This window comes from Lagenorhynchus albirostris, chromosome 2 (genome assembly GCF_949774975.1).
Source record: "Lagenorhynchus albirostris chromosome 2, mLagAlb1.1, whole genome shotgun sequence".
In the NCBI taxonomy this organism is placed as follows: domain Eukaryota; kingdom Metazoa; phylum Chordata; class Mammalia; order Artiodactyla; family Delphinidae; genus Lagenorhynchus; species Lagenorhynchus albirostris.
This window is the reverse complement of record NC_083096.1, coordinates 70501884-70517502: the sequence shown is the minus strand read 5'-3', so window position 1 is coordinate 70517502 and position 15619 is coordinate 70501884. Positions and strand designations below refer to the sequence as shown.

Genomic DNA, 15619 nt, shown 5'->3' with positions numbered 1-15619 from the left:
AACTAAGCCCATGCGCCACAACTACCGAGCCTGCGCTCTAGAGCCCGCGAGCCACAACTACTGAGCCTGCGTGCCACAACTACTGAAGCCCGCACGCCTAGAGCCTGTACTCTGCAACAAGAGAAGCCACCGCAATATGCAATAAGAAACGTGCACCGCAAGGAAGAGTAGCCCCCACTCACCACAACTAGAGAAAGCCAGTGCGCAGCAACGAAGACCCAACGCAGCCGAAAATAAATAAAATAAAATAAATAAAAAACAGCTTTGTTGAGATGAAATTCACATACCATACAATTCATCCATTTAAAGTGTACAATTGAATGGCTTTTGGTACATTCACAGATATGTGCAACCATCACCACAGTCAATTTTCAATCATTTTCATCTCCTCAAAAAGAAACCCAGTCCCCTTTAGGTATCACCCCCCCCATTTTCCCATCCCCCACCAGCCCTAAGAAACTAGTAATCTACTTTGTCTCTATGTATCTCCTTATTCTGGACTTTCATATGAATGCAATCATATAGTATGTGGCCTTTTGTGATGGGCTTATTTCACTTAGCATGCTTTCGAAGTTCATCCATTTTGCAGCATGTATCAGTACTTCATTCTTTTTCAGAGCCAAATATTATTCCATTGTATGTGTTCATCCGTTTATCTGTTGATGGACCTTAGGGTTGTTTCTGCCTTTCGGCTATTATGAAAAATGCTGCTGTAAACGTTTATGTATAAGTTTCTGTGTGGACATAAGTTTCATTTCATTTCTCCTGGGTATATACTTAGGAATGAAATTGCTGGGTCATATGGTTAACTCTATGTTTAATCACTTGAGGAACTGACAGACTGCTTTTCAAAGCAGTTTTACCATTTTACATTCACACCAGCAGTGTATAAAGGTTCCAGTTTCTCCCCATCTTTGCCAATGTTTTTTAAGTTTTTGACTCTAGACATCCTAATGGGTGTGAAGCGGTCTCTCACTGTGGTTTTGATTTGCACTTTCCTGATGACTATCAATGTCAAGCATCTTTTCATGTGTTTATTGGACGTTTTTGTCTTCTTTGGAGAAATGTCTATTCAAATCCTTTACTCATTTTTAAATTGGGTTATTTGTCTTTTTATTATGGAGTTATAAGAGTATATATTCTAGATACAAATCCTTTATCAGTTACATGATTTGCAAATATTTTGTCCCATTCTGTGGGTTGTCTTTGCAATTTTTTGATGGTGTCCTTTGAAGCACAAACTTTTTAATTTCGATGGGGTCCAATTTATTTATTTTTTTCTTTTGTTGCTCATGCTTTTGGTGTCCTATCTAATAATTCTTAGCCAAATCCAGAATTATGAAGGCTTTATCCCTATGTGTTATTCTAAGATCTTTATGGTTTTAGTTATTACTTTTAGGTGTTTAAATTATTTTGAGTTAATTTTTGCCTATGGTGTGAAGGATTGAACTCATTCTTTTCCATGTGGTTACCTAGCTGTCCCAGCACAATTGTTGAAAAGAATATTCTTTCCTCATTGGATGGTTTTGGCACCTTTGTGAAAACTCAGTTGACCATAGATGTATGGGTTTATTTCTGGACTCTGAATTATACTCCACTGGTATCTATGTCTATTCTAGCTATGTGCCATCACCACATTGTTTTGATTACCATTGCTTTTTTCAGGATTATTTTCTTATCCTGAGTCCACTGTGATTCCATATGAATTTTAGGATTAGCTAGTCAATTTCCACAAAGAATTCAGCTGGGGTTCTGATAAGGGTTGCATTGAGTATGGAGATAGGGAGTACAGACAGTCCCCAACTGACAATGGTTTGACTTACAATTTTTTTACTTTATGGTGGTGTGTAAGTGTTAAACATTCAGTAAAAACTGTATTTTGACTTTTGATCTTTTCCTGGGTTAGCAGTATGATCCTCTCTCATGACGCAGGGCAGCAGCAGTGGGCCACAGTTCCCAGTCAGCCAGGCGATCACGAGGGTAAACAACCAATACACTTGCAACCATTCTTTTTCACTTTCAGTACAGTATTCAATAAATTACATGAGATATTCAGCACCTTATTATAAAACAGGCTTTGTGTTAGCTGTTTTTGCCCAACTGCAGGCTAATGTAAGTATTCTTAGCATGTTTAAAGTAGACTAGGCTAAGCTATAATGTTTGGTAGGTTAAGCGTATTAAATGTATTGGCTTAAGATATTTTCAATTTATGATGGGTTTATCAGGACGTAATCCCATCATAAGTCGAGGAAGACTTGTATGGACATTTTAACAATGGCAAGTCTTGTGCTCCATGAACATGGGGTGTTTTTCCATTTATTTACATCTTCCTTCTTCCAACAATGTTTTGTAGTTTTAACAGTATAGTTTTGCACTTCTTTTGTTAAATGTATTCCTATTCTCCCCCTCTCCCAAGTATTCCATTTTTTTAAAAAAATTAATAAATTAGTTTATTTTGGCTGCACCGGGTCTTAGTTGCGGCACGTGGGATCTTCCTTGTGGCATGCGGGATTATTAGTTGTGGCACGTGAACTCTTTGTTACAGCATGCGAACGTTTTGTTGCAGCACGCGTGTGGGATCTATTTCCCTGACCAGGGATTGAACCAGGGCCCCCTGCATTGGGAGCGTGGAGTCTTACTCACTGGACCACCAGGGAAGTCCCCTCCCCCAAGTATTCTTTTTGATGCTTTTGTGAATGGACGTTTTCTTAATCTCACTTTTGGATTGTTCACTGCAAATGCACAGGAATATAATTGATTTCTGTATATTGAACTTAAGTCCTGCAACCTTGCTGAACTCATTAGTTCTAATAGCTTTTTAGTGGCTTCCTTAGGATTTCCTATATCATGACATCTGCAAATACAGTTTCATTTTTTTTTCCCTTTCCAATCGCAATGTCTTTTATTTCTTTTTCTTGCCTAATTGTCCTGGCCAAAACCTCTGGCATAATGTTCACTAGAAGAGCTGATATCCTTGTATTGTTCCTGATCTTTAAGTATGATGTTAGCTGTAGATCTTTTGTAGTTGCACTTTATCAGGTTGAGGATATTCCCTTCTGTTCCAGCCAATGGCACCTTAACATTCCTAAATTGAACTCACCTTTGCTCTTTGCTCTACCTTCTGTCAAACTCAAATCTCTTAGTTGCCGCCACTGTTCTCCTTAGGCTGGATTCCCTAGAAGCAGAGTCCAAGAAAGGAATTCTGTGCAAGTGGTCTATTGAGGGAGTGCTCTCAAGTAAAAGCTGGAATAGAGTGAGTGAAGCAAGATAGGAGAGGGGGCAAGTTAGGCAAAGATATGGGTTCAGCAGATAAGTTTAGCCTCCACTGGAAACTCTTTGCACATAAATGGCACATTTGTCCCACCTTGAGGAAAGCAAGAAGGAATTCTGTACCCCAGTGTCATTTGCTGATAACACAATTACTGATTACATATCATCACTGATAATGCAATCCCTATCAGAATCCCATCTGACTTCTTTGCAGAAACTGACATCATTCCATTGGCTGTGGTGTTATCCCTGGGAAGGCACAACCTTCCAGGAGTTTCCAGAAGTTGGTCCTGTTGGCAGAGGGTGATTCTCAAGAAAATGCAGCAGTGAGCTATTAGCAGCTGACACTCACTTCCTGGTAAAGGGGATCTGGACAGGGTACCAACAATGTCTACTACAGTTCACCTCTAGCACCGCTCAGATCCATTTGCTTTGTACATTAAGTTCACTCTCTCTATGCAGTTTCTCCAGCAATCAAGTTAGTCACAATTTCTGGAAACACAAGACGAGTTGCTGCAGTTGGTCCAGAAACTGCAAATGATATTCACCATCTTCCTTCTATGCCACCCATTCCAGATTCATCTCCCTCTTGACTACAACTTCTGTTAGTCTAGATGGCTTACCTAATGGGGTGATCCAGACCTTCATCCCTGAGGGTTCTGAGCCCCTGGAGATCATGCCCTATCAGGCCATAATTGTTTACTTATTCTCAGTTAAAACTGAGTATAGTAAGACCAAAAGACAACCCAGGGATCACATGTGCATCAAACACATTCCTCCTTGCATTCATAATGTAGCAGCAATCCTACCTCCTCATAACAGAGTTAATTATCCCAGACAGTATGGCAACTTCTTCCTTTGCCTGATAGTTTGCTGACATTAGGAGCCCAGAGTGACCAGATGACAGCCATACCTTTAAGTTTATTGAGATTCTTATGCGGTGCCTGGTAGAAGCATCCCCACTCTGAGAAACAGGACCTCCAGACCCACAGAATTTAAAGTTGCAGGGACTCCTAGGAAGTACAAATTCCTCAAGTGGATCACTGGAAGTGATGTTGAATAGGGTTACTCCTATTTCCACCCCTTGGTTGCAGAGCCCATGAATTCTACCTCTTGGGGATAAAGCACCCTATTATGGTCATGTAGGTTTATACTGTATTGTGAAGGACAGCACTCCATCCCTGCTGGCACCACAAATGCACCTTCAAAAGGCCATCTCACTACTGTACCAGGTCAGAGGCTTCTGGGTGATAAGGTATTTGGTAGGAACAGTGGATCCCACTGTCATGTGCCTGTTGCTGTACCTGCTTTGCCATTAAGTGGATACCTTGTTCCAAGGCATTATTATGTAGGACCCAGTGCTGGTAAATCAAACATCTCTGAGTCCTTGGATGGTAGTACTGGCTCAGGCACTTATAAGCAAAGCAAAATATATATCAGTCCTGATCAGAATACACTGTTGTCTTTTCCAGAATGGAAAAGGTTTGATGTAACCAACTTGCCACCAAGTGGCAGGCTGTTCTCCTTGAGTAGTGGTACTTAACAAGGGGATCAGCATTGTTCTTTGATGCTGACAAGATGGACATTTAGAAATAGCAGAGCTAAGTCAGCCTCGGCTAAGAGAAGAGTCCATGTTAATAGGCCAAAAAACAGCCTCCACCTCTGCCACCATGGTGATTCTATTTATAAACACACTGTGCAAGAACTGGGATAGCTGAAATTTTCCTAACTAAATTATCCTATCCATAGTTATAATTTAGCACCCTTCTGGTGAATACTTTCATAAGTCCCCCTCTCATAAATCCACCCAAATGCTCTTCACCAGACCCCATTTTCCTATCTTGCTCCTTCTGGGCCTCTGACCAACCAGCCCACTGACTGTGAGTTCATGTATATACTTGCCTCCAGCCACTACTCTCTCCAAAGCGGATGGTCAAGTAAATTGCCTAAAGCCCTACTCATTGAGAGAATTTCCCCTCATCACTGTCTTTCAGGACCACTCAGGAAGAGGCGGTTGAGAAGCAGTAGTCCATACTTGGCTTGCCCTAACATGATCAAGACAAAGCATCCACAAACCGGACCTGGATTTTTTCCTCCTCTGTCAAATGGTTGAAGGAATTCTTATGTTGCCATAGGCATGAGCTAAGAGAAAGGTATTAGTGCAACAGATGCAGGTAATATGGAGGCCCGGGGCCCTTTGTTCAATTTAACTTACTTGTGCCAAATTTGCTTGGGCTTCTTCCAAACTGTACAATTTCCATTTTAATATGTATTGCTATTGTATCCACCCAATCTTATGATTTGAAACATCTGACAATAACAGGCTGTTTATATGGGCAACTGGTCACATAGTCACTTGATATTTCATGGTTAGGCACTGAATCTCTATCAGGACCTAACAGTATGCCAGGAGATGCTTTGCAATGGTAAAACTTTCTCTACTGCAGGAAGCATCACCTTACTCCAGAACCCAAGAGGTCTGTGCTGGAACTCTCCTACTGTGGATTGCCAGAGAATCCACACACGTATTTTCCTACCACAGATACCTCTAGTACCATGGAATTTTCTGGGTCTTATGGCCCAAGCAGCAGGACTGCTTGCATCATAGGCTGGACCTGCTGTAGAGGCCTTTCTTGCATTCCCAAGTTCAAAAATATGCTTCCTCCAAAACTGGAATATGCCTACCAAGGTATTTTGCTACTTTCTTATGGTAAAAGACACAAGATACAATAACTTACCTTTACTAGAGAGGATGTCCCAGAATGCTCCAGATCACTGGACACCTAAAAACCTAACCAACATGGCAGGGCCCTGCATCTTTTGAAGAATTTCTCTCACCCTCTGCAGTGTATGTGTCTCACCAAGGAATCCAGAATACTTGACACTGCTTGTTCCTCAGATCTGATTAGCATATCCTTAATACCTGAGTAGCATAAGCTTAATAAAGCAAACAAATGTGATATTCTACAGAATATCCAGGTCCTTTTGGACTATACTGTGAAAGAGAGAAAAATTAACATAGCTCTAGATCAAAACCATGAACATAGGGACTTCCCTGGTGGCCCAGTGGTTAAGACTCCGAGCTCCCAATGCAGGGGGCCCGGGTTTGATCCCTGGTCGGGGAACTAGATCCCGCATGCATGCCGCAACTAAGGAGCTGGCAAGCCACAACTAAGGAGCCCGCCTGCCACAACTAAGACCTAGCACAACCAAATAAATAAATAAAATATTTTTAAAAAAAGAACTGTGAACATATACTGTTGCCCATCACTTGCGATTCCAACTGCTTCTGATTCTTCCTTATTAGTATTGAAAGAATATATTCACTAGATCAGGAAACTTTCTGTAAAAAAGGCCAGATGGTACATATTAATAGCCACATAATATATCAGAGGCTGCGTCACTCTCCAGTAAAGAAAATACATCTGGCCTCTTGCCTTCTGAGATGGCCCACACTCTTGTCTGTGAAGTGTGTTTCTCTAAATATATCCACTTTTTACCTATCACTTTCTCTCACTGAATTCTTTCTGTGATGAGACATCAAGAACTTGAGCTTCCTTAAGTCCTGACACCAGGAAAGAGAGCTGATGTTTTCTCAGACTGAGTGTGGACTCAACATGTCTTTGCAGGTGAAGTGTCTCGTTAACTACACAGGCCAGAGATGAAGCTTGTCTGATGTAAAATTGGTTGTGTTCAACAGAAAAATATCAAGACCTACTTGTAAGGGCCAGAACAGCTCCTGCTTGCCAGTGGCTGCTTTTCTATTCTATTTCTCAGAATAAATGTATAAAATCATATTATGAAGTTACAATGCAAAAAAAAAAGTAAGAAAAAAAGAAAATACATCCATCGCAGTACTACAATCAGGACTACTAACTGCTTAAGTTTACAGCAGTCCATTGTAGTCCATTACATCCCACCCAATGTTTGCAAGGACCAGAATGGTGAAACTAAATGAGGATATGATGGGGACCAACATCCCTGCACCCTTTTAAGTTTTTAAGAGTGTAACGAATTGCTGCCATTTCCCCCAGAATGCAATATTACTTTTTATTTACTATTTTGGCAGAGGTGCGGGTGCAGTTTCAGGGACTTCTACTTGGGCTCTCTGCCAACTACCAAGTATGTCCATTCTGATTATCTAGGGAAACTGGAAAAATGACCATAAAGTGGATTTTGGGACCCACTGTGAGACAGACCTAGGCAAGCACTCCATTTATTATCTGACCCTATATTTTCCTACTGTAATTGGGGTGAGGTGGGGCGGGGGGAATGCAGGAATGGGAGGTACTGTGATGGTGCTCTGGGTCCCTGGTATCAGTGTAACGCAGACCCCGTATCCCTGGTTTTCCAACTCAAAAATTTTGGGTAGTCTTCTTTCCCTAGTGTATGATTAACTAAGTAAATTGTGCATTCAATTGATAGATTGAGTCCGACAACTGTCTCAGGCCTATAAACTAGGCAAGGAATTGTGACTTTTCATTGAACTTACTGACCTCAGCCTTCTGTTCAACCATTCTTGGTCACTCTTAATTATATGTAAATCAATACCCTACTTGACTGTCCATCTATATGGTCCCTAAGACCACCCACGTTCCATTAGCCACCTCCACCTTGACCGTGCTGCCCTTATGGAAATTCACCCACCCTGCTTCTGAGAGTTAAGTGTTGCCATTTGGCCTCTGCTATCAGGGCCAAATGCTAGGATCCTATTAGCCCCACCACTACCAAGGAAACCAGTTCTTAAACATCCTCTTCCATCAGCCTCCACCCACAGAGACAACCACTTCTTAACTTCTCAAACATGCTGGTGACCCCTTCATTAGTGCCTTTCTTTTATACAAAATTTTCCTGAGGCCTTCCTGAGAAACATAGTCAGCAGGTGGGTTTTCCAGTGAAATATACATTCATTCTTGCATGCACACTTCCTCTAAGCCTTTTGATCATTTTTCATATGGTCTGTCATCTCTACTTCATTTACCGTGGGCCATCGTTTCTCCCAAGCTCCCAAAAAGCCATCTCAACAGCACATTATAAGCACCTCATGGGGCCCCTGCCAGGATGTTCCAGAATCATAGGAACATGATTATCACAGTACTAACTTGATTCTTAATTAAACCATCCAAACAATTACAAATTTGTTTTCTAATGTACAGAATTTTGGAACAAAGGGGCACTTCCTTTAAAGTTTGAGAGCAGCATAAACACTTTACAGCTTAAACCTAAGCTTTGTGATGGTTATTTTAAGTAGCAAAGGAAGGCTAGAAAAATACTAGAAACGTCCTTATAGCGACACATTCTTGCTGAAGAAAAGGTTCAGTAGAAGCAACCCTAACATGGAACAAGTATAGAAATGTATCCCTTTGGCTGATGCAACTGTGGAGAGACTGAGGAGGGCCCTAGAGCAGTGCTACTCAGGTGGTTGGAAATTTGTACTGGTCTGTGAACAGTTTTCACCAGTCTGCGACAAGAATGAGTTAGAAATTAAATGTGTTCAGAAACCTTTTAGCTTTTTATTTTTATTTATTTATTTATTTGGCCGCGTCATGGGGCATGTGGGATCTTAGTTCCCCAACCAGGGATCGAACCCATCCATGACCCCTGCAGTGGAAGCTCGGAGTCCTAACCACTGGATTGCCAGGGAAGTCCCTAGCATTTTGACTGCTATAATATCCAAATGCATCATCAGTGGCCTTATCCTGTGGAAGAGGTCTGTCAGTTTGGTGTTGTCAAACTTGTGTGGTGGGTAGCCCACAGTGTGAACTGCACATATGGAACACATATTGGTGGACAAAGGACAGGATACTTATAAAACAAAAAACCTGGTCCTTTACCACAGTTTGAGAAGGACCGCTCCATCTTTCCACAAGTCCTAGAATAATTCAAATAGTATTTTTGGAACAGAGAGTAACCTGAGGTCAATTTGTTCATGTTCAATCAAAATCAAAATGAAAATGAATGGCCTGGGAACAAAACTAAGGTGGCATCTGTTTAGGTTCCTGGCGTAAGCCCTGGCCAGGCCAGCAGAAGTGAGAATGTGTAAAGGAAAACTGGCACATAGCTCAAGGTGCAAGGCCCTTTCGTTCTTCCCTCCTTTTTCTCTTTCCTCATCCAGTTTTTGCTAGTTATAAGGAGAGAATTTTGGCCATTCACGTCCTGTGACCATCATCACAACTCTGCCTGCACTTTCCCATCTCTTGCAGAGGAGAGGAGTCTCAGATTCAGACCCGGGCTCTTCTGTACTTTAAGGTACAGTAGCTGGACCTTCCCAAACAACCTCAGGCCTTAAGAACATTTCCTTCCTCGCCAATACCACAGAATGTGTGGGATATTAAGGGGTGAAAAGTCTTAATCCAAGGGAAAGTGACATGTCAGGAGCTCAAAGTGCCACAAATGGTAAGTACAAATTTGCTCTGGAAGTTATTTTCTCGGTGCTGAACCAGGACAGCCAGCTGGTCTGATCAGAGTATCCACCAATATGTGGCAGCCAAGGTCTACAGATTCACTGGTTCCCACAGAGAAAAGCAAGGTCAGCTCAAAGACAAATAATTTAGTAAACATGTTAACAATATATTACTAACATTAATAATAATACTGTGAAATGTTAAAATACAACACCAATCGAAGGGCTTCCCAAATTGAAATATTCAGAGAAAATGAGGAAAGATGGCCATTCAGTCTCCTTTGCCAACTGAGGTGCAGACTGAGCTGGGGAAGGGAAGTGGTGGTAGAACCCAGTAATGCAATGTTATGCTAACATTCCTCACACGGCAGCTTAGAGAAGCTGAGGAAGATTAGGAAAAGACTTGGATGAAAAACAGGCTCAATCCCTCACTCAGAATATTTATTAGTCAGGAAAAAGGACACAGGCTGCATCCCACCCCCCCCTTTCCCAAGCTACCTCCCTGAATCAATGAACAGGATTCAAAGGAATCAGATGTCTCAAATAAGCCAAAATGTATCTGGGGAAGAACAGTAATTCATTTCCTAGACCTGACACTATAATTATATACATTTGCCAGGGAGATAGGGGGGCCAGTGAGGGTGGTGGATGGACTAGATGAGGGGAAACAGGATGGGCCCTTCTTTGTCACAGTTCGGGCTCAGAGAAGGGTTGGAATAAAGAGGTATTTAAAATAGAGAGATGAGAGGAGAGGCAGGGGGTAAAGGAAGGTCAAGGGCTGAGTTCACCCAGATCACATAGCATTATAGAAAGAACAGGGCAGCTACTTGAGTTCTCAGGCTGGAACAGGCAATTGAGGACTCTGTACCTGGAGAGAGGAGAATCCCAGGGCTTCTCTTTCAACCTACTGTGAAAGAGTAGCATTTTTATGCAAAAGCCCCCCCACTTACTTTCCCTTCAGAGAATTCAGGACAGTCTGAAGGCAAGAGGGTGTGGTGACAGACCTAAACCCCCAGCCTAGGCTAAGTTTCTCCCCATTCATTCCCACAGGTGCTGCCCAAGAGAACTATAGAAATATAGAGTCCTAGGACTCTGTTCCTGCTCCCCAGGTCCAAGACAGGGAGTAGACACAAGGCACGAAGACCCTGGGTACAAAAGTAACTCAGTGTGGCCCTGTATAACATTATTTTGGGAGAGGAAAGAAGGTGCATGCCCCAAAAGGGACACCTTCCTTCACCTGGTAGGTAGCTGGGCCTTTGCTAGCAGCAGAAACCACAATGGAAAGCGTTCACAGAAATGATCTGCAGAACAGGCCTTATTCCTAGAAAGACAGAGAAAAAGCCTCCGCTGGTATGGCACAATCTTGGGTGGGATGACAGATGGCAGTGGGCAGACCACTCCTGTAGACGACACTCCTGCCTCAGCTCCCAGTGGTTCTGCTGACTCCAGACGTTCCCCCACGGCTGGGAATCAGGGAAGAAAGCATGTTGTGTTTCACATGATCAGACACTGTTCGCCATTGGCACCTGGTGGGCCCGAGAGATTGAGGGCATCCAGGTCAAAGTTGAGGCCAGGAGGCTGGAGAAGAGATGAAGGGACTCAGATAACTCCTCCTATTTCAGAAAGTTAGAGCTTTTGAAGGTCCATCCCCAGCAGCCACAATTATCACCTTAGGTGAAATCATTAAAGGTTACAAAATACTGGAAACCGGGGCTAAGATTAAAGTATATGAGAAGGTATACTCACCATCTCCCCAGCAAGCTCTTTTGGAGGATGGCCCAAATCCTGTAGCTGGAAAATAAGGAAAGAGGAACAAGAGATAAGACCATGCTATGTGGCCTCTCCTGTGTTCCCTCCTCCACCTTGGCTGGGCAGGGAGGCATCCTTCCAGGACACCTCCTCCACTGAACACGGAAGCAGATAGCAGCAGCGGGCAGACGGCAAGAGGAGGCCTTACCTGCTGCATGAGATCCAGCACCACCTCAAAACGAGCCTTTTGAGTGGCCTCACTATCTGTGGGGGTTTCTGCCTCAAACTGCTCACATATTTTGCCCATGACACTGTGTTGTTCCTGATATTTTTCAAACTGCTCTGGAGGTAGAGATTCTCGGTGAGTCTGTAACCATTCTGGATACTAAGCAAAGAGAGAATGGGTGGGGAGGAAGTAAGTGAACAATGAATAAGTAAGGGCAATAAAATATGAGGAAGAGTAAAACATGAAGGGGACAGGAACATAGGAGAAGGAAAAGCTAAATCAGCGAGTTCAGCATGAGAAGTAGCACTCACTTCAATCAGATCACCTGGCTGTGCTAGCATTTACGGTCACCAGAGGACAGTAAACATTTCTGTGAAGAGCCAGATAGTAAATATTTGAGGCTTTAAGGGCCACATATGATCTCTGTCACATATCCCTTCTTTTTTGTTTGTTTTAACAACCTTTAAAAATCTCTTCAGTGACACTATAAGCTCTGTGATGGCAGAGACCATCATTTAAACTACTCTTAAAAATTGTTAACAGCATAAAGCCAGTAAATCCTCAGTGAAACCTTATTGGAGAAATTAATGAAGTTGGAAATGCAAGAAAGGTTTATCAGACAACAACAGAGACTTAGACCAATTTACAGAAAACTAGAGCTGAAGGATTTCCCCTTCTACCTTAAACATCCTCAGTATGGTAGCTTTATTCTCTTGGAGATGCAACTCCTCCCTAACTCTCCCCCTCCAAATAAATAAAGGAGAAAAAAATAGATGAACCTGTACACTTGAGTTACTCTATCTCTGCAGGCTCTAAATAGACAAAGCAGCTCACAGGAGCTGATACAATGGGGAACAAAGAGGAAAAGCATAAATAGAAGTTCACAAACCTTTTCTGTGATCTCCTTCAGTGACGGGTACAGCACATCCTTGGACAGGAGGTTCTGCATGATACTCTGCATGATGGGGAGGATGGTCCCTTCCCCATCTCCTTCGTCCATGCCCAGCCCTTCCATGGCCTTGGTCAGCTCCTCTTCTGACATGCCAGAGTTCTAGAAAGGACAGAAGGGAGGTGAGCAAGTATACTACCTTCTTGGGATGCTCACCAACCTTTCAGGTGGGAAAGAACTATTTAAACTTGCCTGTAGCAAAGTAGTCAGGCAGGGACAGACTTGAGATGATACCCAAGAGTCTGCCTTTTGAGACTCTGCTGGTGAAGTGTCTAGGAGTGGGCCCCCTGTGGTTCCCTATCTCTTCCCCCTCACCTGAAGGTCAGTGGCATTCTTGGCTAGTCCACTTAATGTCTCCTTTAGGCAAGAAGTGAATTCTTGTTGGGAAGTCGCATCACTGCCTAGGGGAGATGAAAAGAGCCAAGGTCATTTAGGATTTTAACTGTTTGCTTGCCTAGACTGACCTGGTTACCAGCTTGGATATGGAGCATTTATTAGGGAATCACTAGCACTCCACATCTTTGAATACTCTATGGTTATCTTCATAGTTATTTTCATAAAACTACATGAACTGTGTGTCAGTTTGTTCCCCACAATGACACCCACATTAACACTGTGACCTTTAAAATGGTCACTTTTTAATAATCTTTTCTGTTACTTTCCAACTTATCTCATGCTTTTCATTAAACAGGGTCTCATGCCTCCTCCCATCTCCTCCCCCATCCCATGGCAGTGGTATCATAATTGCTGTCAACTTTACAAAGTTTGGTGTCCTCAAGCAACAATGACCTAGGAGGTTTGCTCAGACATTTTCAGTTGTCTGGGGTACCCTCCTCACCTACTCTCCCAGCAGCCTCTGAGAGCTTTTGGAACTGCTCTACCAGGTGGGGCTCTTCCTCAGCCAACTCCTTCATTGCTTTCTCGAACTCTGCAGTGGCTTGGGAAGCCAGCTCGCTGTCAAACAGTTCCTGGAAAAACTTCTCTTGGGAGGCGAAGAGGGCATCCTGCAGGGGAGAACGTGGCCTAAGTGCATCTCTTATATGGCACTCCGCTGCACATGGCCTCTGACAAAAGTCACAGGCAGTGGCTCTGGGAAATGCAGTGCTTCCCTCCTACCCACCTCCACTGGACATTCTGACTACCTCTCTTACTAAGAGCAGCAAAAAGGTATCTGGCCACTGAGGGAACAGTATGGAGTGTCACTCCCAATCCAACCATTTAAATCTGCTCTTTTCTTAAAGAACTTCCTTGAGATCCCTCTACTCAATCTGAAGTCCCTGTTTCACAAGGACTGAGGCCTGCAAGAGCACTCAGCAATGTGAGGCCAGGGCACCTCCCCCACCTCCCCTCTGGCCTACAGGGGCCTGCCCAACCTCTGCTCAGAGCTGCATGCCCACTGCCCGCCCCCCCATCCCTTAAGTGGGTGGAACGTATACTTTGGCAGTGTCTCCCGGCGATCTCTTCTGGGACCCCGAAGCATCAGGGGCTGTGGCGGTAGGAGGGGGTGCTGGAGAGGGTTTGGCCTTATCAAAATCATCAAGAGCACCTTCAGAAACAAGAAACACGGCGTGTATTCGGGGATGGATGAGGATGCAAGGCTGGGGAGTTTCTGGGCAAAGCATTAAGAGGACAATCTTTCAAACTGTCAACTTTCCTAAATTTTCTCCTTTTTTTGAATCTCCCTTTCCTGACCCACCCCTCAATAAGCCTCCCACTTCCCACCCCATTACCTAATTTATTGTCATCAAAGGGGAAGAAATCTCTTAAGGTGGAACAAGCATCTCTCTCAGAGCTGGGAGGAGAGAGTTAAAACTTCTGCAGAGACATCTCCATCTATACAGTGCCTTCCTAGAAATCCCATACAGATATCCAAGGGGAGCAGAGAACACAGATGTCCTTAACCCCCTGAATTCATTCTGGAGCCCTAAAGGGAATAATCTTTGGCAAGAAAGCTGAAGCCACAAGATGTTTCACCTAGCTCCCCATGGGTCCTGGTACTAGTATGAACTGAGGGACTCCATATTACACTCCATGGGAGGGCACTGAACTCCCTTATCTTCCAGTTTCACTCTCCCTCCCCAAAGCTCTTAGAGCTCCCTCTGGCCTCCTCTCTGCAGACTCACACAGTCACTTAGCACTTCTCACAATTTCTGTTCATCTTTCCGCCTGCCCACTCTGTCTGTGACTGAGCAAGAAACAAAAAAATATTCACCTCTTCCCTGAAAAGCCTCTGTCCTCACCACCATTCTGCTTGCCAGACTCTAAGTGTAAGGGGAGGGCAGCGGCCCCACTCTGGGCAAGAAACAGGGCTAAGGAGGAAAAGTACAGCCACCCTCTTTTAAGAGGGTGAATTGTCTTCCCCAGAGGCCGTCTCACCCTGTTTTTCAAAATAATGGGAAGGGAGTGTGTTTGAGCTCTGACATGATGAAAGAACTGGAAAGGGGCCTGGTGAGAGAAAGGTGAAAGGACTGGGAGAAGGAAAGGCGTGTCTTCTGTGTTAAGGAGAACAGGACAGTGCACAGAAGGACGCACTTCGGGCTCGCTAAGAGTTAATGGAAGCGATCCGTGGATGTCCGGTTCGCGGCCCACCGAGGACCGAAGGCTGCTGCCGTCGGGGAGAAAGTCAGACTTTAAGAACTTACTAATCTAAAAAGTAAGGGGAGTTTGGAGTGGAATCGTGAAACATCGTCCTCTGGGTTAGTTTCCCCTCCAGCAAGGAAATCAACGGTCTGGGCCGCTCAGGGACCCAAAGCGAGCTCCTCAGCTCCCGCCGCGAAGGAGAGGGTGACCCAGAGATTATCTCGGGGGTCGCAGACTCTCCGCCGCCGACCAACCTTTGGAGAACCTCTCCTGCTCCGCCCCAAATACCTCAGGTTCACCTAACCCCCTGAAGGGATCCTTACACCCGCCCCCTTCGGGCCTTTCCCATTACGGGTTCTTACTTTCCAGAAGCTCTTCCAATTCCCGGTCGGCTTCAGCCCCAACACCACCATCCTCCTCGGCCGCGGCCATCTTGCCACCT

The 15619-nt window shown here is 44.0% G+C and overlaps 1 protein-coding gene across 2 annotated transcripts; it reads right to left on the bottom strand.

Moving 5' to 3' along the window:
* Positions 1-8773: 8773 nt before the first annotated feature.
* On the bottom strand, positions 8774-15619 carry PEX19 (peroxisomal biogenesis factor 19). Of its 2 annotated transcripts, none has more exons than XM_060135280.1 (8): positions 15540-15619; positions 14034-14143; positions 13436-13601; positions 12913-12998; positions 12538-12699; positions 11631-11807; positions 11420-11464; positions 8774-11286 (listed from the first exon to the last, which is right to left on the bottom strand). In XM_060135280.1, the coding sequence occupies exons 1-8, from the start codon at positions 15607-15609 to the stop codon at positions 11176-11178; spliced, it is 927 nt and encodes a 308-aa protein (XP_059991263.1). In that variant the 5' UTR covers positions 15610-15619; the 3' UTR covers positions 8774-11175. The 2 variants fall into 2 exon arrangements, with proteins under 2 accessions (XP_059991263.1, XP_059991253.1); XM_060135270.1 differs by having other exon boundaries at positions 8774-11251.